The sequence below is a fragment of the Siphateles boraxobius genome, unplaced genomic scaffold (genome assembly GCF_051911475.1).
Source record: "Siphateles boraxobius isolate OS27281-9 unplaced genomic scaffold, OSU_SipBor_1 12, whole genome shotgun sequence".
NCBI lineage: Eukaryota > Metazoa > Chordata > Actinopteri > Cypriniformes > Leuciscidae > Siphateles > Siphateles boraxobius.
The window spans coordinates 25748221-25775748 of record NW_027508722.1 but is presented as its reverse complement, the minus strand read 5'-3'; the positions used below and the strand labels follow the sequence as shown (position 1 = coordinate 25775748).

General features: G+C 37.7%; 1 protein-coding gene across 2 annotated transcripts; it reads left to right on the top strand.

Moving 5' to 3' along the window:
- Nucleotides 1–26977, top strand: ptp4a3b (protein tyrosine phosphatase 4A3b). 2 transcript variants are annotated; one of them, XM_077215855.1, is made up of 6 exons: nucleotides 1–85; nucleotides 15294–15913; nucleotides 16271–16363; nucleotides 21168–21298; nucleotides 23455–23529; nucleotides 25070–26977. In XM_077215855.1, exons 2-6 carry the CDS (start codon nucleotides 15809–15811, stop codon nucleotides 25185–25187), a joined length of 522 nt encoding a protein of 173 aa, XP_077071970.1. In that variant the 5' UTR covers nucleotides 1–85; nucleotides 15294–15808; the 3' UTR covers nucleotides 25188–26977. The 2 variants fall into 2 exon arrangements, with proteins under 2 accessions (XP_077071970.1, XP_077071961.1); XM_077215846.1 differs by lacking the exon at nucleotides 1–85 and adding an exon at nucleotides 13332–13571.
- Nucleotides 26978–27528: the final 551 nt, after the last annotated feature.

Below are 27528 nucleotides of genomic sequence, written 5' to 3'. Positions count from 1 at the left end.
GGGGAATCTCCGCTTTTGCGTGCGCGCACGCACCCATACACACACGGATACACACTGAATCACATGGAGCGAGTCTGACAAATCTGTGAGTATGAAAAAGCTGTATGAAAATGACCAGAAAGTCGTCTACTAAGACAAAACTATGTGTTTAACAGCTTTGTGAAATCAGGTATGCCCTTGTAATCCGCGCGACACGTATTTTTGTCGGTGGAGAGCGCGCGCTGAGCGAATATTCTCATAGTTTTGGGGCTGTTATAATCAATAACTTGTCATATTTAATACATCACACATATTTGTCAATACCCGACATATGCGGTGCGTGTTGTTTCTACGCAATGTGGAAAGTTCGTTTGTCAAGATAAGTGGTCGTCTGCTAACGTTACCGGCGTTTTCAGAACAAAAGCGTTGAGGGGCTGTTAGCGTTAGCGCGCTGCTAACGGACTGGAGGTATTTATTTCACACAGCACCCGTTATATTAAGCTTGTGTGTTCATATTAACATTAATAATTGAGGAGCTGTCAGGTAATAAACGTGTCTTTGTTCGGTGTTAGAAAGTCAACTCGCTTTGTGTATGGAATGGGACACAGCTGGACGCCTATCACTATCAGCATCCATCCATAAAGCAAAAGAAAACCTTTAACTTTGGACGTACATGAATATTATTTTGCTAAAGTGGAATGTTGATTCTGTTTTTAACTCAGTAGCACAATAAAGCAACAAGTTGTGATCAAGCGCGGCTTGTGCATGTGTGTGGTCTCTTTGTCTGGTGTGGTATCTGTCCCTGAGCGCTGAAGTCTGTAAACCTTCACTAATGATCATGCACGTATTATTTGCATATAAGCTGTTATGTTCATTTCACTCGAACAACCTGGTGGTTCAGTTCTAGATAGTTGCGATTTGTGTTCTCAGGAAGGAGTTCCCAGATTAAAGAGCTCTCTTGTAGCCTACCAGGTTATCTCAAGTACGTTTCAGTATGTCTTCACTGCTGTCGCTGACTGTTTCTATTAAACGCTGCTAGAAGAAGTGGATATTATGCTGTCGTTGCCGAGGTGTGGTCTGTATGAACCATTAGCTCAAGTATTGAAGATTTCTATTATTTTTTGTTGGCTTTGGCACAGAAGGAGCATTTCGGGTGCTTTTGCTTTTTGGTTTATTTATAACTTAAGTTGTTGTAAAACCGTAGGCTATACAAGCCTGTAAAAAATGTATACAAGATATCTGAGTGCATCAGTTGGCATGCTTTCAGTGTGGAAACGTTTTTTAAAAAATCTGTTTACATGTAGCTGGGTGGTGAAATATCCCTGTGGTGTGACATCCCAAACTCCCATCTAAAACTTATTTGAAATAACATTTATTTTATTACAGCTTTTAGACATGCAGTATTTAGGATGTCTCTCCCTTATGTAGTTCCTTTCGTGGAACACAAAATGAGATATTATAAAGAAATAGTTTTGGAGACCACTGACTTCCATTGCATGGCTGTTTTTCAAGATATCTTTAATGTTTCCACAGAAGAAAGAACGTCATACAGATTTGGAGCTACCTGATGTTAAGTAAATGATGACAATGTAATTTTTGTGTAAACTATCTCTTTAAAATGAGAGTGAAGATGAAAGATGATTAAAAATGGTGGTAAACTGTAGTTCCCAATTAGGGGATAAGATATATGTTTTCCCCTTGTACATATGTTAACCTGAAATCTTGTTGTTGAACAAATTATGCATTAGCTATTCATTTAACAGTCTTTTAAGCAACTTATAAATGTGGAAAAATTATACAAATACAAGCAAAATGCTTTAAATATTAAAACTGGCTTGCGAACACAATCTCTGTACTTGTGCGTGAAGGGATAGTCGTGATAAAGACGTTCCTGACACTTCTAATGAAGGGAGAAATTTGCAGAAAAGGTCAACTCGTGGGTCTGGTATTTAGCTGCAGGTGATATATAAATGCTGTCTGTGAGCTCTCCTTTGAGTCTAGACTTAGTTTTAAATAACTTTACGGTATGATCCTTTGAACTTGCAAGTGAGCTTGCTATTCCTACGGTGTTCATTTGATTTGCTACCATTATCTCTACCTGTTCATATAAGCAAGCAATCATTGTGCCCCAACACAACCTCTGCTGCAGTGGAAAAGCCCTATAGGTGCGAACAAGAAGGGTAAACCCACCTCTAATCAGTCAGAGAGGAAGAGGTTAGCCTGGGATGGGTTTCCTCCTACCTGCCGTGCACTCCAAGCAGCAGGTCACCAAACCGGCCCTGTTATAATGGAATGTTGGAAGAGTTTTTACTTGGCTCTGTACACTGAAGTTTAACCGCTGACGTAAGCTGCCACCATGGGGCAAGGGGTGGCTTCCTCCACGGCAAGTGTGTTACTCCCCTTTTATTAGGAAAAAGTGAGCGAAGTTGGAAGCTTTGTAAGAAATGTAGAGATTATAAAGGGGTGGGGGTGTTAATGTTTTCTTTGATTTCACTTTTTTTTCCTCTGTTTATGTTTCCCATTATTTTAACACCACCTCTGCCTCCCTGTCTTTTTTCCACTTCAACACAGATGCTATAGTTTGTGTTTTTTTATTAGAGGCTGACTTCTGTTATTCAACCCGAAACGCAGTGGGTCTAATCAAAGCAAGTTTCTTCATTCGAGGAAAGTCGGCCCCCAAGGGTATGTGACATTTACCCAGCATGCATTTACTGAAGCCTGCTGCTGGGAATTCCTCCCTGAGAACAAAGTCGCGCAGGACCGGAGTCTTAGAAACCTGTTACTCACTGCTGCATAATTCTTGTAGTTTCATAGAAGGAATAAGCCACAGGACTCCACCACTGCAATTCTGCCTGTCAATCAGAGTGGCTTCATCTGACTTTACCGGAGCCTGATAGTTTCTGGCTGTCTGACAACCACATAAAGAGGCGAAAAGGGGGAGAAAGTAGTGGAGGTTTCAGAAGTGCACTGTTGCCAAATAAAGGGTTATGCTGCGATTCCCAAAGGAACAGTTGTCCACGTTCTCTTAAACTGGCATTTAAGGTCACTCTTTGGGGTCAGAAAGCACAATACAGTCATGGCTAGTGTCGTACACACACACACACACACACACATACACACAGTCATTGAACACATTATTGTAATAGAAACCTTTTATTGTAGTGTGAATAAGGCGTTATCAGTGATCGGATAACAATCGGATTGGACTTGACCACCTTAAATACTGGTGTAAGAGCATCCATTGTGATCAGAGTATGTTCAAATCACTGAAACCACATTCAAAGGGGTCAAGGATGCATTCAGACTTCATTGAAACCATTATCCATCAGTAATTTCGATTTATTCATTATAAAATGTGTAAGTGGCCATTTTTAGGGGGGTCCATTTGATACCCTCATTTCTGACATGGAAATTTGATGTAAAAAAAAAAGATTTCAGAAAGATGTTAAAAACGATATTTGAGAAGTAGGACACACTGGCAACTTCATGGGAAAGCGGTTTATCTACTGTATGTGTTATATTTGTTGCTACAAAGGTGGAGAGAACAGATGCCAGATTTGGGCATTTGGTTTCCTTTTAGTAACAAGCTTTGGATGTTGCTGAGAAATATGTTGTACCTCATTGGCTTCAGAGTATCTTTTATATACACTAACATTCAAAAGTTTAGTGTCAGTGAGAATTTATATAGGCCTATATAAATATATATAAAATGTATACTTTTATAAACCAAGGGCGCTTTAAATTGATTAAAAACATTTTTATTTCAAATAAATGCTGTTCTTTTAAACTTTCTATTCATCAAAGAATCCAGAATTTTTTTTTATTACGGTTCCCACAAAAATATTTAGTGGCACAACTGTTTTAAACATTGACAATAATAACTAATAAGAATTTTTTCTTAAGTAATATAAGGATTTCTGAAGGACCATGTGATACAGACTGGAGTAATTCAGAATTTAAAATAGCCTATATTTAAATTAGAGAAGTTATTTTAAAGAATTCTTACAAAATATTAAAAATCTTACCCCAACATTTTAGTGTATTTATATTTATGAAGTACATCATATATTAGCTGCCTGTGTGTATTTATGCTATGCTCAATTTGTTCTTTTTCTTAAGTTGCCTCTGAGAGTGCATGTCTTGAGACATTAAATTTATAGATATTATTAATTAGTTAGCCTTAGTTAGGCCTATACGCTGTTGCTCTCTTAATGTGATTTCTCCATAATTATCCCGCTGCTCCTCAGGTGATGTGCTGGAGATCTGGAGACTGTGTGTGGCTTCATGTGTTTGGGGTAGTTGAGGGGAAAAGGGCGGTAAATGCCTCACAGGGAAATAGAGACATGGTGGTCAAAAAGTCAAAAAGAGAGAGTAGAACAAACTTGATGGAGAGAGAGAGATGGAGCACAAGCTGGTGTCTGAGCAGTCCCGGGAGATTCCTTGTGGCCAGTGTACAGAGACACAATGAAGGGAAATGCTTCCTGTGGGGATCTCATAGAGTTCTGCTACAAACGTGTCTTTCTTATGTGGGAATAAAAAAAACAAACAGTGGTCGACAGGGTAGTAGGGAAGACTCTGAGCTCCAGTATATAAACTATAGTTATCATGTGTTGAGGTGATAAAATTAAAATAAAAATTGATTTTGAGGTGATATATCATGAGAGATATCCCAGGGTACTGAGAATCCTCTCCACAGTTTTACTTCCCATGCAGTTTCCACAGGAACATGCATCTTGGACAGTCGATTGTAGTAAACGTAAAGTACGTTAATGTCATCCTGTGCTCATATTCAAATTGTTTAGATATGAATCCATCTGAAATCTAAACAAGTATCTGATTATGCACCAGCAGCTTTAGCCAAAAACGACTGTCCTGGAACCATGGTGACCCCTGAGAGAGCCAGTGTTTATACTGCTCCATCCAGAGTGTATGAATGCACGTAGAACCTGTCATGTGAATTAGTGTGTGAGTCTTTAGAGTGTCAGGAAGTGTGATTGATTTTCATGAACAGGTAAACACATTTTTTGAGTCATTTGAAACCATTCTATTTTGTGAATTAAAAATATACAGCGTGACCAGTGTTGTCTGAGCCCTAAACGACGCATAGCCTAACTCTTATGAACCAGTTATTTTTATATCATATACTAAACATATCATTATCTTTATTAACTCAAATCTGAATCCTGGTGTTTAAATGCAGCAAGTCCTGATAGCACTGTTAGGAGATCAAGTTCCTGACCTTTTGGTGTGCGATTTTGATCTTTCTCCATTGGCCGCATATGTGGGACTATCTCGGTTGAGTCTGGTGTCTTTCACGCAGGTCTGGAGTAAGAGTGATGGTGTGAAATGTTTCAGTGCAGGCTGAGTGGCAGTAGACAGATGGGGCTGTCACTGGACTCTTGCTCTCAGAATGAGATGGACCCGGAGAAGTAGGACGTGTTCTTAAGGGCACACCCAAAGGGGCTCGTTAAGACCCATCTGGAAGATTAAAGTTATTTCTATTATCCTTGGGAGAGTCCATGAGAACATCCAGTGATTTCCGAGAGACATACAGTGATTGACAGGTTTGCCAAATGGGTTTGAGTGTTGTTTGATAGGATGTTCGACTTGGGCATTGCTTTTAATGTAGGTAGCCTAGATGTGGCAGGGATCAATAATAAAGATGGTCCCCTTATCCAGGGCCAATGTGAGGCTAGTAGACAGAACATTCACTTTCCTAGTCAAGCCAGTGCTGTGTTTACTGAATCTTCCTGTCACTAATCTTGTCTTGTGCAAGTGTTTGTCTTGTAAATTGAAACTCTTTTTTTTTTTCTATAAATGTTTAAAATTCAGTATTGTTGCAAATTGTGCTGATAGGTAACATTATCTAGCTGATAATCTTGCAGATTATTATATTAAAATCTTTGGTTTTAGATTTGTTATATATGCCAGAAAATATATATATCATTTTAATGTTTATAACATTTTGTGTTGGAGACAATAACAGTGTTACAGAGCCCCTACATAAAATGGTAGAGGAAAAAATATATTAAATGCAAATATTTTACATTACACCAATAATCTTTGAATTCCTTTCAGAGTGGTTTATCTGGATCACAAAACATTGAAATTATTTTTTTCTTCCCATACTTTTCATCATTACCATGTCACTTCATAAAAGAGGAGATCTCAGAATGAGCAAAAATAACCCTTATTGCAAAAACTGATCTCCCTTGACTTGTAATGTAATGCTACAGTTTACATTTAGAAACTGGACAAAGGATTCCCTGGCAGCATGCCATTGATGGAGTGACTTCCATTCCAAGTGTTTACATGCTTTGAACTCCGCTAATTGTATGTCACACTGATGCTGAGGGTTTTGAATGAGGTCTGGTCAATTGTATACCAAAAGAACCTGTCCCATCGCAGACTAGACAAATCTCTCATTAAGTGTTCATTTCAAAGGTTCTTTATTTTGTTTTGATTCATAGCATGTTGTTCTCTAAAAATGTCATAATATGTTTATGACCGTTTCCAATCAGATGAGTTTGCTGAAGTGTATACAGCGTAGGGGTGTTAATCCTCACTGGTCTCATGATTCAATTCGATAACGATTATGTCAAAGATTCAATTCGATATCACAATGCGTTGCATCCTCACTTTTCAATATTACTGCACATGCCTACATTTTCGTCAATGAATGAATACAAGCAGTCAGATATGAACTCCCTTTTTATTTGATCTGCTCCAAGAAAGTACACTTCCTGAATGTAGCAAACATCAAACACAACTTAATTCTGAACACAGCAGACGACAGGACCATTTAGAACAAACACTAGTAAATACTAAAAGCGCATGAATATGTCAACTGTACTTAAGTTACAATAACGTTCACACACACTCGCACTCGACTCGCATGCACACACACTTGCACGCACCCACGCATACACATGCTCGCAGCCTCGCACACACACACACTCACACTCGAGCTCACACGCTGTCAATTTTAGAATAGAGGGTGCATTTTTTTATTGCTCACTTTTGTGTTTCGCCTCCCTCCGCCTTTTTAACTCTAGCGTGAGAATCGTATATGTGACGAATGACAGAGAAATGTCAGTAGGCTATAATCGATTATGTTCTATTACTGCACCGATGCAAAATCGTACGCATTGCGATGCAACGATTAATTTCAACACCCATAATACAGCGTTTGTTCTCCTATATATAAATTTGATCTCAGTTGCAGGGTTGAACACCAGGCGTGGAGGAATCTTCATGGAGACTGCTTAAATGTGGTCTGCCAGCTGGAAAAGAGTCGAGTTTCGATAGGTGGTGGCCAGGGAGCCTCCCCAGCATGCACGTACGTGCTGTATCTGTCTCTGTTTTTCCTCTCCCTAGAATCTCTGTTTTTTGCCTGACCCTAATAAAGCTTTGTAAAAGTGATGTATTCGCTACATTCTTGAGAACTTATCCAGCCCTTTCTTTCTGGAGAAATTACCTGTTCTAGAACTTGCTTGGAATGATCTGATTTGTGTTTTGAATGGGTCATGTGACTGGAAAGGAGAAGATGATCTCAGTGTTCTTATAGGGATTATGACACTGCTCATAACTCTCTTCTGTTATGAGGGACACTGGGTCCTGCAGGTCAGAAGGGATAAGGATAAAACCCCAGATCTCTTGTGACATCACAGATATGTTGCTATAGAGAACACACACCAATACATAGGCACAAATCTTTGTAGTCTACAAAACATTTTAATGAAGTTAACGGAAATTGTCCTCTGAAATCCAGCGGATGTTATTGATTATTCTCTGGAAATTGCCTTGTGAAGTTGAGAAGTATTGGAAATCTCCAATCTGTGGCCAAAAACCCTCCAGTTCTAGATACAAACCTTCACATCTTGGAAACACCCCTCCTCAGATTTTATCATATTTGAATGAGAAGAACCTGTTTTTATTTGATCTTAGTCAAAATATAAGTTGGTTTTCTCTGGTTTAGAATGGCACCCATTGAATATCTTAGAATGCGATTTCTAATTTTGTGGAGATACGAATCATGATTTTGTCAGTTGTCTATGTTTGCCTTCGTCTTAAAATGCTGAAATTGAGTTTTACATTCAGCTCTCCATGTTGTTTTGTTAATACCATATGTGTGCATTGTCTGCTGAAAATCAAAGCATTGAGCCCTTTTCATGTGGTATAGTTTTGCCCCTTAAGCGTTTCCTTACGTGTATTTTATGCCTGATAACAAATTGCACCCCACGCTAACATGCAGAGCAACATGTATATATGCACGTTTAAGACTCATCAATTTCAGAGTAAAAATTTAGACACATCATATGTTCAAGTTCAACTCTGAACCGCAAAAAAACATTTCAACCAAACGAGACTATAACATCACAGATTGTCCTCTTTGCTTAAAACAAATACAAACTTTGAATCTGTATGATTTGGACTGTTGTGAGAAGGTGGAGTTACTTCTTAAGATTCTGAAGTAATTTTGAATGTTCAAAGCCTATCACGAATGCACTTTATTATAGGAAAAGTAACCAGCCCATGTCCTTCCAGTTTTGTTTCTTGCTCTAACCAGCATGCATGTTTGTTTTGGTCATGGTGACCTTATCCCAGTGCACCGTGATCTTTGCATGCTGTTAAAGGTAATAGATGTCACTCATTTTTACAACCTGCAGTTTTTAAAATAAGTACAAGGTTCTCTCTAGGTGTTTCATGTATCTCAATTGGCAGAGCATGATGCTTGCCAAGGTCATGAGTTTGAATGAGAGGGCACACTTTGAATGTGTATCTTAATGTACTGCTTTGCATAAAAGTGTCTGCAAATAAATAATGCAAATGTTGCCTAAATGTTCCGTATAAGCTAACTTCCTTGTAGCTATTGAGGGCAAAAAGTTGACCGGACAAATGCCGATATTAAAATGATATTAGCAAATTCTGTTTTGGCTGTGCTATTTGGGGTTGAGTCACTATGTTGGAGGCACATTTTAGCTTTGAGAGCTCATCTTATTTTATACAAATCACCTCTGCGTTAGGACATCTTTGAAGGAATGTGACGCTGGTTGTCAGTTTGCCAAATACATGAGAAAAAGTTTAAGATCGCATTGCAAAGGTCAGATTTTGTCATTTGGCGTTTGTTTTTGAATGTCATAGATTTACACCAGATGTTTAGTGTTATGAAAAACCATCAGTACGTGGCTGTAAAGTAAAAAAAAATTGTTGCATCAGGAGGTGATCCTCTTCAAAATGTTGTTTTAAGTATTTGAGTAAATTCTGGGTATGGCATCTGGTATCTGAGCTCTTAGGAATCTGTGCTCAGATGTCCAACCTTATAAAGTTACATGGTATTGAAATGTGTGTATGATTAATTATTTTCTCACAGCTAATTATTTAATCCAGTTGTAAAATGCGAGACCTTTCTGGGTAGCTGTTTCCGGGTAGCTAGGATGCTCATGTTTAAAAACAAGTTCCCAGTTATCTTTAACTCCTGACCCTCTTCATTTCGGATCGGACTAAATTTAATAGGTGACAGCTGGCAGAGGTATATTTAGAACACAGGTGGCCATGAGAGCCTTAGTGCCCTGCAGTTCCTCTCCAGTCAAGTGCAGAACCGAGGAAGAACAAAGCCAGCCCAGTCCTCAACTCACATTCACCTGTCAAATACAGGTTCAGTCGCACCAACAGGAAGACACCTGCAGACCTGTTCATTGAACTCTCATAATGAGAGTTCAATGCCCTCCTGTTGGCCTCCTGTTCCGATCCTGTACACCTCCTGTACTCTTCGAGTAGTTACCCTGTCATTTAACTCATTTTTCAAATGTTTAAAACCCCATCTCTGTCCTAAAGGAATCCTAAAATATATAAGTGTGGGAGTGTTAATGTCTACGGTCATTTTGGATAATTAATCCAATCTTAAACGGCTTTAAAAAATCCTATTGAAATTTTCATACGGCAAAACTAATGATGACCTCAGCAGTCGAGAAAGTGTGTTGATGTTGCCAGTGTGGCATTTGCTGGCCATTGGCATTAGCGGAGCGTGTCAGGGGAGCCCTTGCACAGGGGTTACTTGAGCACAGCTGAGTGGGGAAGAGGGGAAGTTGTCCATATCACATCTTACCTTTTATAAATGTTGACCTCATTTAGCAGCTTAAGTTCCAGAAGTTTCCTGAAAACTCAAGTTAATTAGAACCCTGATATTTCTAGTAAATCTGAGACTGAGACTCTTATTGTTCCTCTTTTAATTAGTGTAGTTTGTATAAAATAATTGTGTGAGAGTGCTGGAAGTCTTAGTGTTTGATAAATATCTGCTTAGTTCAGGTTAAGAACAGCCTGCTGGGTAAACAATCGGTGGATGATTCTCTATATTTCCAGATTGTTCTCTGTAGCTGTGATTTGAGCTTCCTATCAACATGCATAACACCCTATAGGCCCAGGTCATAGCCTGCCCACCTCTCGCATTTCTTTGATTTTTTTTAAATATCAATGCAGTGATGAGGGGGGGTAGTCTACATATTAGGCCGAGAGGAAATGGCACCCATTCATTAAAAAAGAAAGATTCCTGGACTGTGAATTTCAATTTTAAGCATGTGTAATTTATAATATTATCATTTTTGTATGATTTTAGGTGTGTAAGCATTTAGTTTTTTTTGTTGTTATTTTATTTTTTATTATTTTTATTTTGTTGTTTAGTGTCAGAAAACTTGTTTTAAATAATTGCAGAATGTTTAATTCCAGCAAAATGTTTTAATCATAACATAATTAATTTGTTTTTAATTATTGTAAATTAATATAGGCCTATTCTAATATTTAATTAAGAATTATTTTTTTTAATCATTAAAAATTTCTTAATTCTAGAATGAATATATTTTTTTAATCATTCCAAAATGTTAAATTCCCAAATTAATAATTTTTTCTAAAATTGTTCTAGAATGTTAAATGTGCTGCCTTAGCTTTGACAGTATTCATTACAGCATATTCATAGTGCCTATATTATTGCTTAAATATATTTCTGTATGATTTTTTCACTCTGGTTCTAGTCTGCACTTTCTGCCATGACGAGAGTTCTGGCCCAGATGAGTCATGCATTGTGTTTGTTTTTTCATTACTTGGAACGCTTGCCCTTGATGATGTCATTTGCATTTAATCCTGAAATTAATTGGCCTTTTTGAAGTCAAGCCAGGACTTCTGGGAAAGAAGACTTTGCTGGGTGCCTATTGTGTAAACCTGTTTACAAACAAGTCTTGTTGATCACAAAGTCTGGTTAATTCAGAAGCTATAAGATTCAGTCTGTATTTATTAACTAGTAGGGCTGGGAAACATTTGGTACCTCATGATTCGATTCAAAACGATTATTGGGGTCAAGATTTGATTAAAAATCGATTCTCGATTTTGAATAAAATTTTTATTCAATACATGCATAGATTTGGTTGTAGTGTACTGTTTTGTGTTTTCAGATTTGACTGCGGTAGACAGTTTAATAAGCCTAGAAGAAAAAAATTCACCAAATTAATTGTACACCTTGAAATTTATTTAGTTTTTCTTCCCATTTTTGTCAACCCAATATTATAGAAAAAATGCCATTTAAGCTGACTGCAGTAATTACACACACGACTGGTAGTTTTCTGTAATAAAGCAAGGCAGACCTGAGACAAATAGGTTAGAAAAACTTCTTAGGACATAAATAAAATTCCTTAATACAAAAGTAAAAAAAAACTTTTGCTAATATAAAACAAAATATAACATATATTTATAAAATAAAATTAAAATAAATAAAAAATAGGACAAATACAATAGTAGAAAATATACAAATTAAATAAACTAAGTTTTTCAAGTAGTTTTATTTAACATGTCTTAAGAAATACTACAGAAATTGAATAATCAAATGTTTTCACTGAATGAGTTTTAATATAAATTGACTAATAATAAAGATACAAAAGTCATCCAGTCAAAAGTCTTAAGTGATTTTCTTTTTTTTTAAGGATTAACAATGAAATGGATGGAAAAAGTTAATTATGCTGCTATCCCTTTAAGAACACATGCACAGATATGATATTACACATCTGATTTGTTGGTGTGAATACTTCACACGATGTGCATTTTGACATAACTCTTTATTTGACCATTCAAGAGCAATAAGCTGTAAAAGGGAACTGAATTCGGGATTGCATGCATCTGACAAGCGGCATCTGTGCTGTGCGGCGCAAGCACCACATTGAGCCCTGTTTCACAGCTTATTGTGATAAACTTTTAGTAGAGTATAGTTTAAAAAATGTACAACTTTAGAATATCGATTTTTGAAATTTGTGAATCGATGCAATAATTTTTTCCCCTAAACACATGATGTGGGGACCCTATTTTTCTGCCCATGTTTTGTCTTCTTAACTTCTCTTTAGCTAGACACATAAATACTGATGGCATCTTGAAAACTAAAAAGGAACAAAAATGACCTAGCAAATTAAAGCGTGCCATGCACTGCCAACAGTAAAGATTAGTGAACATTCATAGATATTTACCTCAGAGCCAACAGAGCACCTGAAAACACACTCTACTGGGCAGAGAGACCTATCCAACCTTCCAGCTTTACGTAAAAGGATTTGGCTCAAGATAAGCCCTCAACAAGAGTAGCAGGGTAACTATAGGGGTGGCCGTCTGTCTGTTTTCTTATCTGTTAAGTCCTACATGATGTGATTTATGTGGTTTAGGCATCAAAATGATAACCTCATGAAGAAATAATTGGCTGTCTAATTTTGCTGTCCACTCTTGAGCAAATATGTTGCTGATCTGTGTAGGACCTGTTTCTGTATAGGACCCGTTTCTTACAACTGTATGAGTTCCACCATTTTTTCCCCTATAAAAATATAGCCTAACCTATACAGAGACCTTATATTTAAAGGGGCAGTCCACCTTAAAATTAAAATTTACTCACCCACCCTCATGTCGTGACTTCTGTGGAACACAAAAGTTTATTTTGAAGAATGTTCAGCATTGGACCCCATGGACTATCATTGTATGGATTTATTTATTTTACTTTTTTTTAACTTTTTTTTTGTTTCATCTTTTGTGTTCCACAAATAAATTGAGTCATATGGCTTTGGAATGACATGAGGGTGAGTAGATTATGACATTTGAATTTTTGGGTGAATTATTTCTTTAAGGCTGCCATTTATATATTCTTTCCCCAGTCATGTTGTGAAAATATTATTAAATTAACAGGGCAGTCAAGTTAACTCAGGAGTAGTTTCCTCAGACTCTTGTTGCAGCAGGGAATGAAGTGTGTATGATACCTCAAAGCCTATGGCAAAACATAAACAAGACGTGTGTACGTGGTTATACCTATTAGGTTCACTGGCCATGCTATTTTTAATATTGTGATGGAAAGAAAGAGGTGGGGGGTGGACCTGTTCACCGCTCCTCCTAAGAGCATTACAAGTGCGTTTGTTTGTGACATTAGCAGAGTGTTCTGTCACTGTTATATGGCAAGCCAAGGCAGCCTCGACTGGTTTAGAACAGAGACGGTTATTACGGATTGCAACTGTTCACTCTCTGCTGTTCCCACCAGAGCTCTGGGCTTAATCCCGAGCAGAACGCAGCCTGTCACAGAGGTAAGGGGGAAACAACTCTCACGAGTCACGGGGGAGATCAGACAGAACCGTTGTGCATGATTTTCTCACGCGTGTTATTGGGGAGAAGACGTGTAACTGAGGTTTCTTGGTGTTTTACTACTTTCTCTTTTGAACTCGGCTGTGATTCTTTTTTCATGTGTATATGAATTTTAGATGGTTGTTCTGTCTTTAAAATGTTCTGTGTCATTGTTTGACAAGTTGGCATAGGTGAGCGCTGTATGCGCCGCTGTCAAACCCTCTGCTGTTTATTGTGTGTAATTCTGAGTTCGTGTTCTGTCACTCTGTTTAATTTTTAATGAGATCTTTCACCCAAAATTGTCATCATATACTCACCCTCATGCAGTTCGAAACATGTTTGATTTGATTTCTTCTGTCAAACACAAAATATTATGTTAAAAGACATTTATTTTTGTAATAGTGTCGAGACATTTTGAATAAATGATAATGATTTAAATTAAATTATACACATGATCATAATTTGTGATTTACAAATATATATTTTAGTTAACTATTGGTCCATTTAAATCCTAAATCCATTACCTTAAATGTATTTCTTTTTTGCTTTATTCGGCTTTGTCTAAAGACTCGTTTCTACATTTTATTTGAAACCTTTCTTCAAATGTGCCAGATTCTGGAAATTCTATGACTTTGTCTGATGTATTAAATATCATCATAATTTGATTTAGGAACATATTTGTGTTATTTTAACCTATGTGTCCATTTAAATATCCTGGACTGTTGCTTTATTTAACTTCTATATTTACATCGTACATTTTTTATTTTTACATTTATCATTTATCATACATTTTTACATTTATCATTTATCATTCTTTGAAACTAGTTTTGAAGTTGCCAAAGAACTCTAAGAGTATTATATTATATGTAGGAAGAGACATCATGGCCATATTCCAGGATGACACTGTCAAGATTCATCAGGCTCAAATTGTGAAACAATTGTTGGGAGGGAGTATGAAGAATCATTTTCACACATGAATTGGCACCTCTGAGTCCAGACCTTAAATTCATGGAAAGTCCTCGGGATGTGCTGGAGTAGACTTGACAAAGTGCTTGACTCTTGCAATGCATTGTCAATACAAAATCTTGACCAAAAATTGTTGGACTTCTTGATGAAAATAAATGTTGTGATGTTATTTCCATCAAGGGGTACATCAATTATTTGGTCAAGATTTTGTATTGACAATGCAAGAGTACAGTGTATTATATTATATTATATTGGTGTACCTTTCTGTTTTATTGTATATATACAGATAATTGGAGTAGCCAAGGCGAGGTGAGTGACGTTATCAAGAACACTGCTGACCATTTGCAGAATCACCAAACTTGCGTCCTCCTGTCCTCTGGAGTTTGTAATCCTGATTCGAACTTGGCAAGTCTAAACTACCAGGGACACAAAACCGAACTTTGTGTACTTGGTATCGAGAAGCGCCCTTGTTTTGGGTTGGTCTCTTTGTTGTGGTGGTTAGCAAACTTTGTTGCATTACCGCTCGTGCCCCCCTTCTGGATTGGAGTGTGGATCGTATTTGACTGTATTCGTTGTCCGACTATGCCTGACGGTTCGGGACGAATACATGTACATTGACACCCCTATTAAATTATAAATAAAGAATATGTATACGAATGGATTGGTATGTGATTGTCTAAAATGTGTTAATTTTTCTTTCTGTCTTGTTCTCTTAACAGCTTTCTTCTCCAGCTTCTTGTTTGTTAATGGAGTTCCGGCAGGGCAGCGGTGATTACTGCCACGCCCAACATCGCAACGCATGATCACGGGTGGATACACCCGGAATCTGTCCCTGAATGTCCAGAGAAACGCCTTCTCTACTCTTCTCTTGCTGGTCTTTCTGACTGACCACTTTGTTGTGCGCCAAATGGGTTAACTGGCATCGCGGCACCTGGCATTTAGCTACCGGACACATTTCCACCTGTCTAGTTGCCAGAGTATCAAGAGGAAGAAACCAAATTGTTTGAAAAGGAGGACTCTTGTGGCCTCTAACTTCCCAGAAAGGCAGCTTTAATTTTTATATATACTGATTTGTAGTGATTTATCACGGAGGATCCTACAAATCCCGGACACCTTCGCTGTGATCTGCTGTAGCACTGCTCTAGGTCAGAGTAGTGCCGTACTGTGAGTGGAGCTCTGTGGATTCTGGCCCGGACTGGGTTCTGTGTTTTCTGTAGAGTGGAGGGACACCAGCATGACCAAGATGAACCGTCCGGCTCCTGTCGAGGTCTGCTACAAAAACATGCGCTTCCTTATAACGCACAACCCAACCAATGCAACGTTAAGCAGCTTCATTGAGGTGAGAGACCATCGAAACATATGCAACAGATCATTTTAAGATAAGGAAAGAAAGATCATAAACATTCTTCCCTGAAAGAGTCACTTATTACTGTGATGTGAAATACATTGCTGCAGATAAATGGACAGCAAGTAAGAACAAATGAAAAACATTAGTTCAAAATCCTAAATGTACTCTGTTCAGAAAGAGCTTTCAGAATCAGAATCAGAAAGAGCTTTATTGCCAATAAATTTTTTTTGCTGAATTTCCCTTGGTACTGAGGCTTCCAGTGCACATATACAAATATAGATACAACAAGTAATAGTAATACAAATAATATTGTTGAGTCCCTCCAAAATCAAAAGCTTGTTTCCTCAGGATCTGAAGAAGTATGGGGCAACAACAGTAGTGCGTGTGTGTGAAATCACTTATGATAAGACACCGCTGGAAAAGGACGGAATTACTGTCATGGTGAGATGTATTTCTTTGTCATACTACAAATAAGTGTCTACTGTAAAGTATTTTTTAAAGTCAATTTTCCTTTGCCGCCTCCTATCCTTTGCCGCCAAAATCTTGTTCCAAATTAACTTTTGGAAACATTCCACTTTGTCCTAAGTGACTGAAAATAATTTCTTCTTCTTCTTCTTCTTCTTCTTCTTCTTCTTCTTCTTCTTCTTCTTCTTCTTCTTCTTCTTCTTCTTCTTCTTCTTCTTCTTCTTCTTCTTCTTCTTCTTCTTCTTCTTCTTCTTCTTCTTCTTCTTCTTCTTCTTCTTCTTCTTCTTCTTCTTCTTCTTCTTCTTCTTCTTCTTCTTCTTCTTCTTCTTCTTCTTCTTCTTCTTCTTCTTCTTCTTCTTCTTCTTCTTCTTCTTCTTCTTCTTCTTCTTCTTCTTCTTCTTCTTCTTCTTCTTCTTCTTCTTCTTCTTCTTCTTCTGTTAAAATGATTGTATTGCGTTAGTTAGAAACTATAGATTAACTATGTAATTGACTCTCTCAGTGTAATACTAGCACTGATCATTTTCTTAGCTTTTCTGCCTTTTGTTTTTAGATGCATTTTCATCTCGCACCTTCTGTACTAGAATGTGTGTGTGTGTCACACTCACTGTCACCTGAATGTAATAATCCTGGACAGTTTCCTGATCATGAGTGTGTCACTCCATGCCATCTGTACTTTAATTAACACTTCTGCTTTACTGCAGTGATGCTACTGTAATTAGTGGTACTTTAATGAAGGTTATTGGCTTCCTCTGACATCAAGTAAAGACTGTCTGAATTAATATGTAGGATGAGGTTTGTTCTGGTCAGCAGAAACCACATCTACACAGCCCTGCAGCGCTTCTATATTTCTGGAACACACATGCTGTATGAATTGACTGCCCAGTCATGTGATATGATGTCAAGTGGAGTGAGATGAGGTTGCTTTTTTGTCTGGTACTCCGAAGAGAGCTCTGCATTTGAGGATACAATCCCATAACGTTCTTCCAAACATCTTATCTTTCTCTGCTTTCACCTTTTTTTTTTATCTACTTGAATCCAACATCCACATGTGTTTTCAGTTTGGCTCGTCAACATTTCCCCGTTACCATGGCAGCCAGAGGGGAGCTTGATCTATCTCCATCTGAGCTTTTTATTAAGACTCATACACCATTGTGCCCTTTTACTCTGTTGAACTGCTCATTACACTGCAAAAAATGCTTTTCTTACTCAGTATTTTTGTCTTGTTTCCAGTCCATATATCTAACAATTCTTAAATCAAGAACCATTTACTAGATGAGTAAAATGACATAAGATATTGTGTCTTGTTTTCTGGGGGAATTAATCAAAATTAAGTGAGTTTTTGCTTAAAAAAAGCTAAATTATCTGCCAATGGGGTAAGAAAAATAATGTTAATTCAAATAGAAACAAGGTTATTTTTCTCACCCCATTGGCAGATCATTTTGCTTGTTTTAAGCAAAAACTCACTTCATTTTTATTTATTTCCCCAGAAAACAAGACTTAATATCTGACGTAATTTTACTACTTTAGTAAATGCATCTTGATTTAAGAAATGGTTGATATTCGGACTGGAAACAAGACAAAAATACTAAGTAAGAAAAGTATTTTTTTGCAGTGTAAATGATAAGACGTATACATGATGCTACATATTTCACTTCGGCTTCTGGAAGAATTCGAGAAATGTAGCTGTCTAAGCCTCCTAGATTGACCTGAGGTCATTGTGAATTTATCCAGCATTCTGGTGCATCCCAGGCTTTACTTTTAGAAACTGTAACATGCATGAGAAGTGTAGCAGAAGCACAGTTATGTAAATCAACTTCCTCCATTGTGCCATCAAGAGAAAAGTCTGTTTCCGCAAGAGAGAAACACTCTTAAACAAAGAGCCTGTTTGAAACATTGCTGCTGTGTGTTTACAAGATGTAAACCTTCAGTCCATGGCCCTCCTTCAAAAGAGCATGGAGCTTGTTAAAAACATGAATGCATTCATCAGGATTTAGTGCTTTTGTGTAGCTGTTTTAAGCTAAAATGTGTACTTTCAGTATCACTAGTGTAACAAAACGGAATGTCAAAAATAATGACTATTTTCAAATAGGTTTTGCAGAATACTCCCCTGCCTGCTATTGGTTGGAACAAAACTGATAGACCTGCCCCAAACTAATGCCATTGGTTGAGCCAGTGTTGCTGTTGTCATGCTGGTAAAGATACTTAAACAAACAGAGCAATGTTTTTATTGTACCCTAGAGCCACAGTGTTTATACTTTTCTAGGAAATAAACTTACAAATGGCTTACTTATGCTGTCATATAAAGAATTCTTTTTTCTTTTTTTTCTTTTTTTTTACAAAATCAAGTCTTTCAGACAGTTTGGTAAAGCTTTTTTCAGATTAAGAGAAAACATTTACACTACTGTTCAAAAGTTTGAGGTAAGCAAGATTAAAAGAAATGAATACTTTTATTCAGGGAGGATGCATTAATTTTGTATTAAAAGTTCAATATAAAGACATTTATAATGTAACAAAAGATTTCTATTGCAAATAAATTCTGTTCTATTAAACGTTTAAAAGTGATCACCGTTTCCACAAAAACTTAATTAACACTGTTGATAAAAATAAATGTTTATTGATCCGCACCAAATCAAAAGAACGATTTCTGATATGAAGGATCATGTGACAGACTGGATTAATGGCTGCTGAAAAGTCTGATTTCTATCACAGGGATATTTTTTTTATTTTACAGTTTAGTAAAATTGAAATAATATTTCACAATATTTTTATTTTTGATTAAATAAATGCAGCTTTGGTGAGACTTTTTTCAAAGACATTAATAAATAATAAATCCCCCTTAAATTAATTTAGAAACATATATACTTTACCTTTAAAGGTGAAATGTGTAATTGCTGTCACATTAGCAATGGTGCAAAATAGAATTAAAAAGTGACTTCCATTGTTCAGACAAACATCCTGCTCAAACTCCCACTATTGATATAGAATTTCATATGTCAAGACTGTTCAAACGATAATTTGAATGGCATAGTATTTGCACTTCTCAACCCGAGTCAACCTGAGAATCTTTCCTTTGGTGCTTAACTTAACCTTCCTTTGCTCTTGTTCTGTCTTTTTTGTTTGTTGACTGTGGGGGGTTTTCCCCCCACTTCTGCTCTTCGTAAGAGGTGATGAGGCAATGGCTTGGCAGGGGGTCAAAACATGGAATGGGATTTCCTCTCCATTTCAATCAACTCCAGATGGATTTAAACAATCATTCTCCACATTTTTACACCGTTGGATCAGAAAAGTTCTTAACTTGATGATAGGTTGTGTTGTGTCATTTCAGTGTAGATTTGTACATTTCAGATCCCATTTGTCTCACAGAAGTATAAAACTATAAAGTATAAATCATACCAAAACAGCCATCTAAACTGTTTTATAATTCATGAAAGATCATGAACCAATAACATGTTTTTTTTTTATGAGAAAACAGATGTTTTGACATTTGTGTGCAATATGTCAGTATCTACTTCTCCAAAGTTTAAGTTTTAAAATCAAGACCCCCTTTAAAGGAAGTAATGAAACTGAAGTGGTGGTTGACAGCAAACAGGTGTCTCAAACCTCTCCTGCTCTCTTGTAAGCAGAGGCTCGAGTTGCTGGAGGAATAGCAGGTATCCGATTCAAGGAAAATGGCAGGGCATTTTCCACAATTAGGCCCCACACTGCTGGTTCTGGAGTCGGTACTCTTGCCCTGGCAAGAGTACAGAGCACTTCCATCTTGGAATGGACTCCTGGAATTAATAGCCTACTGTTGACATACCAGTCAAGGAGGGGCCTATTAACCTCTTAGTGGATTAAAATGTTATTTTTAAACCAGGAGATTGTCATAGACGGTCCTCGTAGAAAATGGTCTCATCAACTCGCTCCCTATAAATGTCCCCTTTTCTGAGAAAGCAGCGATTCAGAACACCATGCTCTGTTTTTCAGTGTATTTTGACCCAGCACATTTGTGTTTTAATACATCATTCAGGTTCAGTCTTCCATGAAAGAAAAAAAAACTTTGATATCTGCATGTGAGTCAGATTGTGCTTAGACTGAATGTGTTTGTTCTGATCTGTTGACGCAATTATCAAAACTCAGAATGTTTCTCTGAAGCATAGAGACTATGTCACACTCACTGTCACTCATGTGACTATCAAACCACAGGTCAAATCATAAAATTGTAAAGAACATGAGAAATGTACATATTTAAATTGTTACTTCACCTATCATTGCCTCACCCCCAAGTCATTTCAAACCTGTTTGACTTTTATTTCTCTGCTGAGCATGAAGGAGATATTCTGTAGATTGTATTTTTTGCAACACTTTTGTGTGAACCATCCCTTTAAATATGTAAAGACTTCGATAAAACGGCTTATTGAATGCAATGTCTTAGTGATAATTCCGTTTCTCTCTTACATAATATTTCTGATGATTCAGCTCTTGCACATGGTGTTAAATCGAGCTGTTAGTGACAGATCTGATTGAAGTGCTGGAGTTGACAAGACGAGTGAACGTGCCATGTTTGCCGTTGCAGAACTTGTAAAAATCACACAGGAATCATCAAAGGGATTCACAAGCTGCTGTGAATCTGAGATGATGCACTGTGAAGCTTTATAGAGCACCACCTGCTGGTGGTGACCCGAATCATTTATTTCATTCTTATCTGCTATTTTGTCTCTCTATGTGAGTCCTCCCTTGGTAACATACAGACGTATAGTTATAATAGATATGAACTCATCCTTCTGTTTCTCTCCCTCAGGATTGGCCATTCGATGACGGTGCACCTCCTCCTACTAAGATCGTGGATGACTGGCTTAGTCTGTTGAAGAATAAGTTCTGTGAGGATCCAGGCTGCTGTGTGGCTGTGCACTGTGTGGCCGGACTGGGCCGGTGAGTGAAGGAGAACAGCATCACATCACTTCATCCTGTTATCACAGACGTGCTGCTAAGTCCAAGGCTATAGCCACCTATGTGGTATGTTAAAATGGAACAAATTGAACTTAATCAAACCGGTGGTGCGCACACACTGAAACTGTGCTTTTTAAAAAAAAAATTGCTCTAATATTCCGTGATGAATTATGTTGCAACTCAAAACAACTCACTCCTGCCTAGCGGCTAAATATTGCCCAATTGTATCTGTTACACTCACCTAGGTAAATGTAAATGATTATACTGATTGAAAACTGGTCTAGTAAGACACCTGGTTTGTTAAACCTTTCAAAATGCTATTATAACAACGACAACAACAAAAAGAACACAAGGATGTCTAGAATTTTGTAAATAATTTTGGAATTTAGGCTGTTCAGATCAATGTTACTATTAAATAAAATGAAAACATAATTTTTGTAAAAAAAAAAAATTTAATTACTAAAAATGAAGCTAAATAGAAATAATAAACCTAATAAAGTGACAAGCACAAAGTTACTAAAACTTACGTAAGTGATAAGTAACACTAGATACTTTTTTATTCTTACTCAAGTAACTATTAAGATGATTAATTTTACTTTGAGTAAATATTGCTATAAGTACTTTTACTTGAGTACAGTTTTTGGATACTCTACCCACCTCTGGACGTGCAAATGCTCATCTGAATTTGAGGGGTCAAGCTTTATGTGGCTCGTTTCTCTCTCTTACAAAAATCCTCAAACATATCAACAGCCTTTCCCAGGATCTGTTGCTCTTTTTCCCTCAGAATGCAATCATGGATTGTGTGTACTGTGTAATATATCTGGCAGAGCTTTAAGCTGGCTTGTGTTAGTGTTGTGTTTGAGTTCTACTGTTTACATTTGGTTTCTCATAATGTTTTTTTTTTTTTTTTTTTTTTTTTTTTTTTTGCTTTACCCCAAATACCCCTCAGCGACAGGCCTCTCATTCTTGGCCCGCGTCCTCTCCCGGTCAAACCCATTCTCTCTGCCTGACCGCTCTGTGCCAAAACCAACCGTCCACACGAACACACAATATTAATCAATGTTTATTATTAGAGGCACAAAGGTTGATGTCCGAAGACGAAACTGGAAGCTGATGATAAGCAGCTCTTTTAATTGCTCCTCTGTATCTCTTTTCAGTGTAGAATTCTGGTGTAGTGTCAGTGTTGCCCTCTTATCTTGTCAGCTGTCAAAACACACAGACTTTAATTAAGTTGCGGCGCTCAAAATGTCGAGCTAGACGGTTAAATGCGGTGGTTCTGCAGGAGTGGTATGCTAATGACAGTCCGGTTTACCCTGCCTGCCCTCCTCCCACTTTGACCCCTGACCGCTTCTGCCGACAAGTTAAGCACCACCCTCTCTGACGTAGGTTCCAGCTCCTATGGGAGCCCTCAGCAGTTTTTGACAGGGAGCCAGTGTTTGCTTTAGTAGGCTGAGTTTGTGTTGTTACGCATTGGAAGGGGATGCACAGTGGATACTTGAAAGCTGTCAGGACCCTGAACGCAAATGGTAAAAATAGACAAAGCCTCTGACAGGGACGGAACACTCTTCAAAAAAAAATATATTGTGTTTTAGTAAACCTAGGATTTGCACGTAATGACTTTCAGGGTTTTTCTCTCAAAGAAAAAAAAAAGACATTTAAGACGTAACTGCTCTGTAAATTTTTTTCTGTCTTTAAAGTGAATGGAAAGTTCTGTTTCATACTCACCCTAAAAAGTTGAAGAATGTATTGGTTTCCACAGCCCAAATACCCATTCATTTTCATTATGTTTAAAAGAGCGGTCAAGCTCCAAAATGATGAACCAAAAAAAACAGCATACATTTTTTATCCATGACTTGTGCACTATATTAAGTCTTGAAGCCATACAATAGCTTTGTGTGATGAACAGATGGTAAGGTAAGTAGTAGAATAATGCATCTTGCCCCACACAAAAATTTAACATACTATAACTGTAAACCTGTTCTCACATCCATTAGGTGGTATCCTTGCTGAGAAGGGTTAATTAAATGTTTGCTTTTCCTGGAAGCCTATTGTTTCTGGGGGGCTTGTGCACACAAGAGCTGTTTGAGGTGATGGTGTTTCCTGGTATTAAACACTATCTGTGTATGTATATGTTGCAGGGCTCCGGTGCTGGTGGCTCTGGCACTTATAGAGAGCGGGATGAAATATGAGGATGCCATTCAGTTCATCAGACAGTGAGTATACATTACAGCTAACAAAACATCACCTAAAAAAACATCACCAACACCTTGTAGCAAAATTGGTGGAGGGTAGGGGGGGATGATTGTGGCCTGTGGGATGTTGGTCCACTCCTCTTCAATGGCTGTGCGAAGTTGCTGGATATTGGCAGGACCTGGAATACGCTGTCATATACGCCGATCCAGAGCATCCCTAACATGATCAATGGGAGACATGTCCGGTGAGTATGCTGGCCATGCAAGAACTGGGATGTTTTCAGCTTCCAGGAATTGTGTACAGATCCTTGCAACATGGGGCCGTGCATTATAATGCTGCAACATGACTTGATGGTCGTGGATGAATGGCACAACAATGTGCCTCAGGATCTCGTCACGGTATCTCTGTGCATTCAAAATGCGATTAATAAAATGCACCTGTGTTCGTTGTCCATAACATACGCCTGCCCATACCATAACCCCACCACCACCATGGCCCACTCAATCCACAACGTCGACAACAGCAAACCGCTCACCCACACGACGCCATACACGCTGTCTGCCATCTGCCCTGTACAGTGAAAACTGGGATTCATCTGTGAAGAGAACACCTCTCCAAAGTGCTAGACGCCATCGAATGTGAGCATTTTCCCACTCAAGTCGGTTACGAAGACGAACTGCAGTCAGGTCGAGACCCCGATGAGGACGACGAGCATGCAGGTGAGCTTCCCTGAGACTGTTTCTGACAGTTTGTGCAGAAATTCTTTGGTTATGCAAACCGATTGTTGCAGCGGCTGGTCTCAGACGATCTTAGAGGTGAAGATGCTGGATGTGGAGGTCCTGGGCTGGTGTGGTTACACGTGGTCTGCGGTTGTGAGGCCGGTTGGATGTACTGCCAAATTCTCTGAAACGCCTTTGGAGACGGCTTATGGTAGAGAAATAAACATTCAATTCACGGGCAACAGCTCTGGTGGACATTCCTGCAGTCAGCATACCAATTGCACGCTCCCTCAAAACTCGCGACATCTGTGTCATTGTGCTGTGTGATAATACTGCACATTTTAGAGTGGCCAGCTTAAGGCACACCTGTGTAATAATCATGCTGTCTAATCAGCATCTTGATATGCCACACCTGTGAAGTGGATGGATTATCTCAGCAAAGGAGAAGTGCTCACTAACAGATTTAGACAGATTTGTGAACAATATTTGAGAGAAATAGGCCTTTTGTGTACATAGAAAAAGTCTTAGATCTTTGAGTTCAGCTCATGAAAAATGGGGGGCAAAAACAAAAGTTTTGCGTTTATAATTTTGTTCAGTGTATGATAAATAATGTATGATTTTTTTATTTATATACATTACATATATGTAGCTCTTAATGACTTAGAATGGTGACAATGATGATGCCGTTGCCATCGACCCGCTGTGTATTCACAGTTCAACACCTGTTTAACATGAATATCTTAGTGTATGTACATATATTAGTTATAGTATTATTAAAAATCACTGATCACACATTAATATAACTGATGGGTATTTGTTGTTGTTGTCGTTTTTCACATAGAAAGCGCCGGGGCGCCATCAACAGCAAGCAGCTGACGTACTTAGAGAAGTACCGCCCCAAACAAAGACTGCGTTTCAAAGACCCACACAACCACAAAAGCAAGTGCTGCATAATGTGATCTGGTCTCACTAGCCTGCATCTGAAGGAGCAAGTCACACATGGACTAAACCGGACTTAAATGACCAACCTAGTGCATTTGAACTCTTGCTACTTTTCAGGAGGGGTATTCAACCCCATTTTGATGTCTATGTCAGATCCCTACACACAGGGTCTTTACCAGCTCAGGGCTGTGAAAGGCGAGCCTCTTGAATTTTGTCTTCACACACAAAACCCCAATCCTCTGTGTGTTCACAAATGAATTGAGAACACAAACACACGCTAATGCATATTCGCACACACTCAACGCTACCAGCCATCACACTGTACCAGCAACACACAATCCAAAGATGATCATGGCCACCTTTCATATGAAACTGCTTGACTTCTCTCTGTCTCTCTTTTGTCATTTTGAAGTTTCAGAATGCATGTTGCTTTACATTTTTGGGGATGCGAGTGAGTGGTTTAACCTTGTCTTTTTTTCTACCTTGTATCATGAATCTACTCTGGGATTCGAGTGTTACACCACTGACTCTTTATTAATAGAAATGTTGGCATCTAGATGGATAACATAGCACACTTTGACATGACTTCCAGGTTTGTGGATGCTTTCAGAACACTTTAAAACTCAGACATAAAATCCAGCTTATCTGACACCTGGTTGTGCCACAGAATTGCACCAATGAACAGAGAAATCCATGAGTGAGCGCACTTGTAGATCTGTAGAATTGTCTTAATTTATCAGCAACCACAAGAGGGAGTCCTCACACTACAGGCTTCAAATGATAGATCTTTTGCAACTTATACATACAGCATTTTTGAATTTCAATAGTTTTATTTATTTTTTTGTTGTTTGCGCTCAGTGCTCACACGTGGCTGTTTCTCAGAGACATAGTTGTACTGTGGACACTTTAGAAGTACAGAATTAACTTTTCAGAGTGAGGCTAAAACTACTTTGTGTTGGTCATATAATGGGAAATGAAATTGAAACAGGATCTCTGCCTAACTAGTGGCCATATAGACACCAACGGAGGAAAACATTTAACGAATCTGTGTTGGTACTGAAATGATCTCACATGCATAATTAATCTGCTTCCCTTTTGGATATGAAATGCTTAAGACTTTGGATCTGGGATAATGTCACATTTCTCTACCTTTGAAATCAAAAGCAAAAGCTAGTGAAGCAAATGTTAAAGAAATATCTAATAAAAGAGCATCTTTGCATCATTGCATCTTAATGACTATGAGAAGGATAAGCAAATTGCACATTTTATGGATTAAATTATTTTCCAATTATATTCACTTCATCTCTTATGTTTATCTACAGAAATAACAGCAGGGGAATAGACATGTTTTAAAGGAACATGCCAAGCTCACTTCAATTTAGAGCTGAACTTTAATACAGGACATCAGTTGTTAATCAAGTTTGCATTTCTGGTTATGACACTCGATAATTCTTTCCACAGTGGATTCCAATTTTTAAAAAGGTGTGAATAAATCAGCTTCTCTTTCATACAGCCTCTTTCATACAGAATGTCTCTGAAAACTGATTTGATCAGCACACTAATAATCAAAGGAAACAATTCTCTTTTTGTGTGTGATAAAGGATCAGGCAGGTGAGTGTGGCTCAAACTACACGCCACGTCTCAGGTTTATCCTAAACCTCATTCATTCATAGTCCTTAAGATGACGACATCATCCAAGGGAATTTACACTTTTTTCATGTTTCCTTTATCCATATCTCTTAGAAAATGTGTTCACCCTTTTTTCTTCTTTCTTTTTAATAAAACGAGCTGAAGTCATTACCCTTGACATTGGATGATATAGTGTCAGTGTTTAAAAATCACGTGTGATCAATTTATGATCTGATCTGTATGAAGGAAGACATTACACTCTTACACCACAGTAATGCTCATTCTACCATTTGTTTTCTGATCATCTCTACTGTGGCCTATTTGACATTGATGTATTAGTGATAATAATGAAACATTGATCCATAATTAATGATCTATTGTTCCCTGTTCATATCTACAGTGGTTGAAATGGTTGTATTATTGATACGTTTTAATACCAAAACAGAAAAGTTTAGAATTTATGTAAATATTGCTCTCTTTTTTTTAATGAAATTCGAACATATTTGAAATCTGGATTAATTAAAAATACATAAAAACAGATTGCTCAATACCACAGTATTTTGATGTTATCTCTTTGGATGTCATTCTGGTATTTCTCACAATCATGTTGTTAGTTTATATTGTACATTTAAAACGCTGTATCTGTCATATAATCACAAGCTCAGAAAAGGAATAATGAACAAAGAAGGGGAATATCTAGGGTATATTTAATGGGTTTATATTGTAATT

Bases quoted from the DNA above. Each gene is read 5' to 3' on its own strand.
- ptp4a3b (XM_077215855.1), top strand. From the start codon at position 15,809: ATGACCAAGATGAACCGTCCGGCTCCTGTCGAGGTCTGCTACAAAAAC. The intron at 16,364-21,167 runs GTGAGATGTATT...TCTCTCCCTCAG, and splicing joins AGGACGGAATTACTGTCATG to GATTGGCCATTCGATGACGG. The intron at 23,530-25,069 runs GTGAGTATACAT...TTTTTCACATAG, and splicing joins GCCATTCAGTTCATCAGACA to AAAGCGCCGGGGCGCCATCA.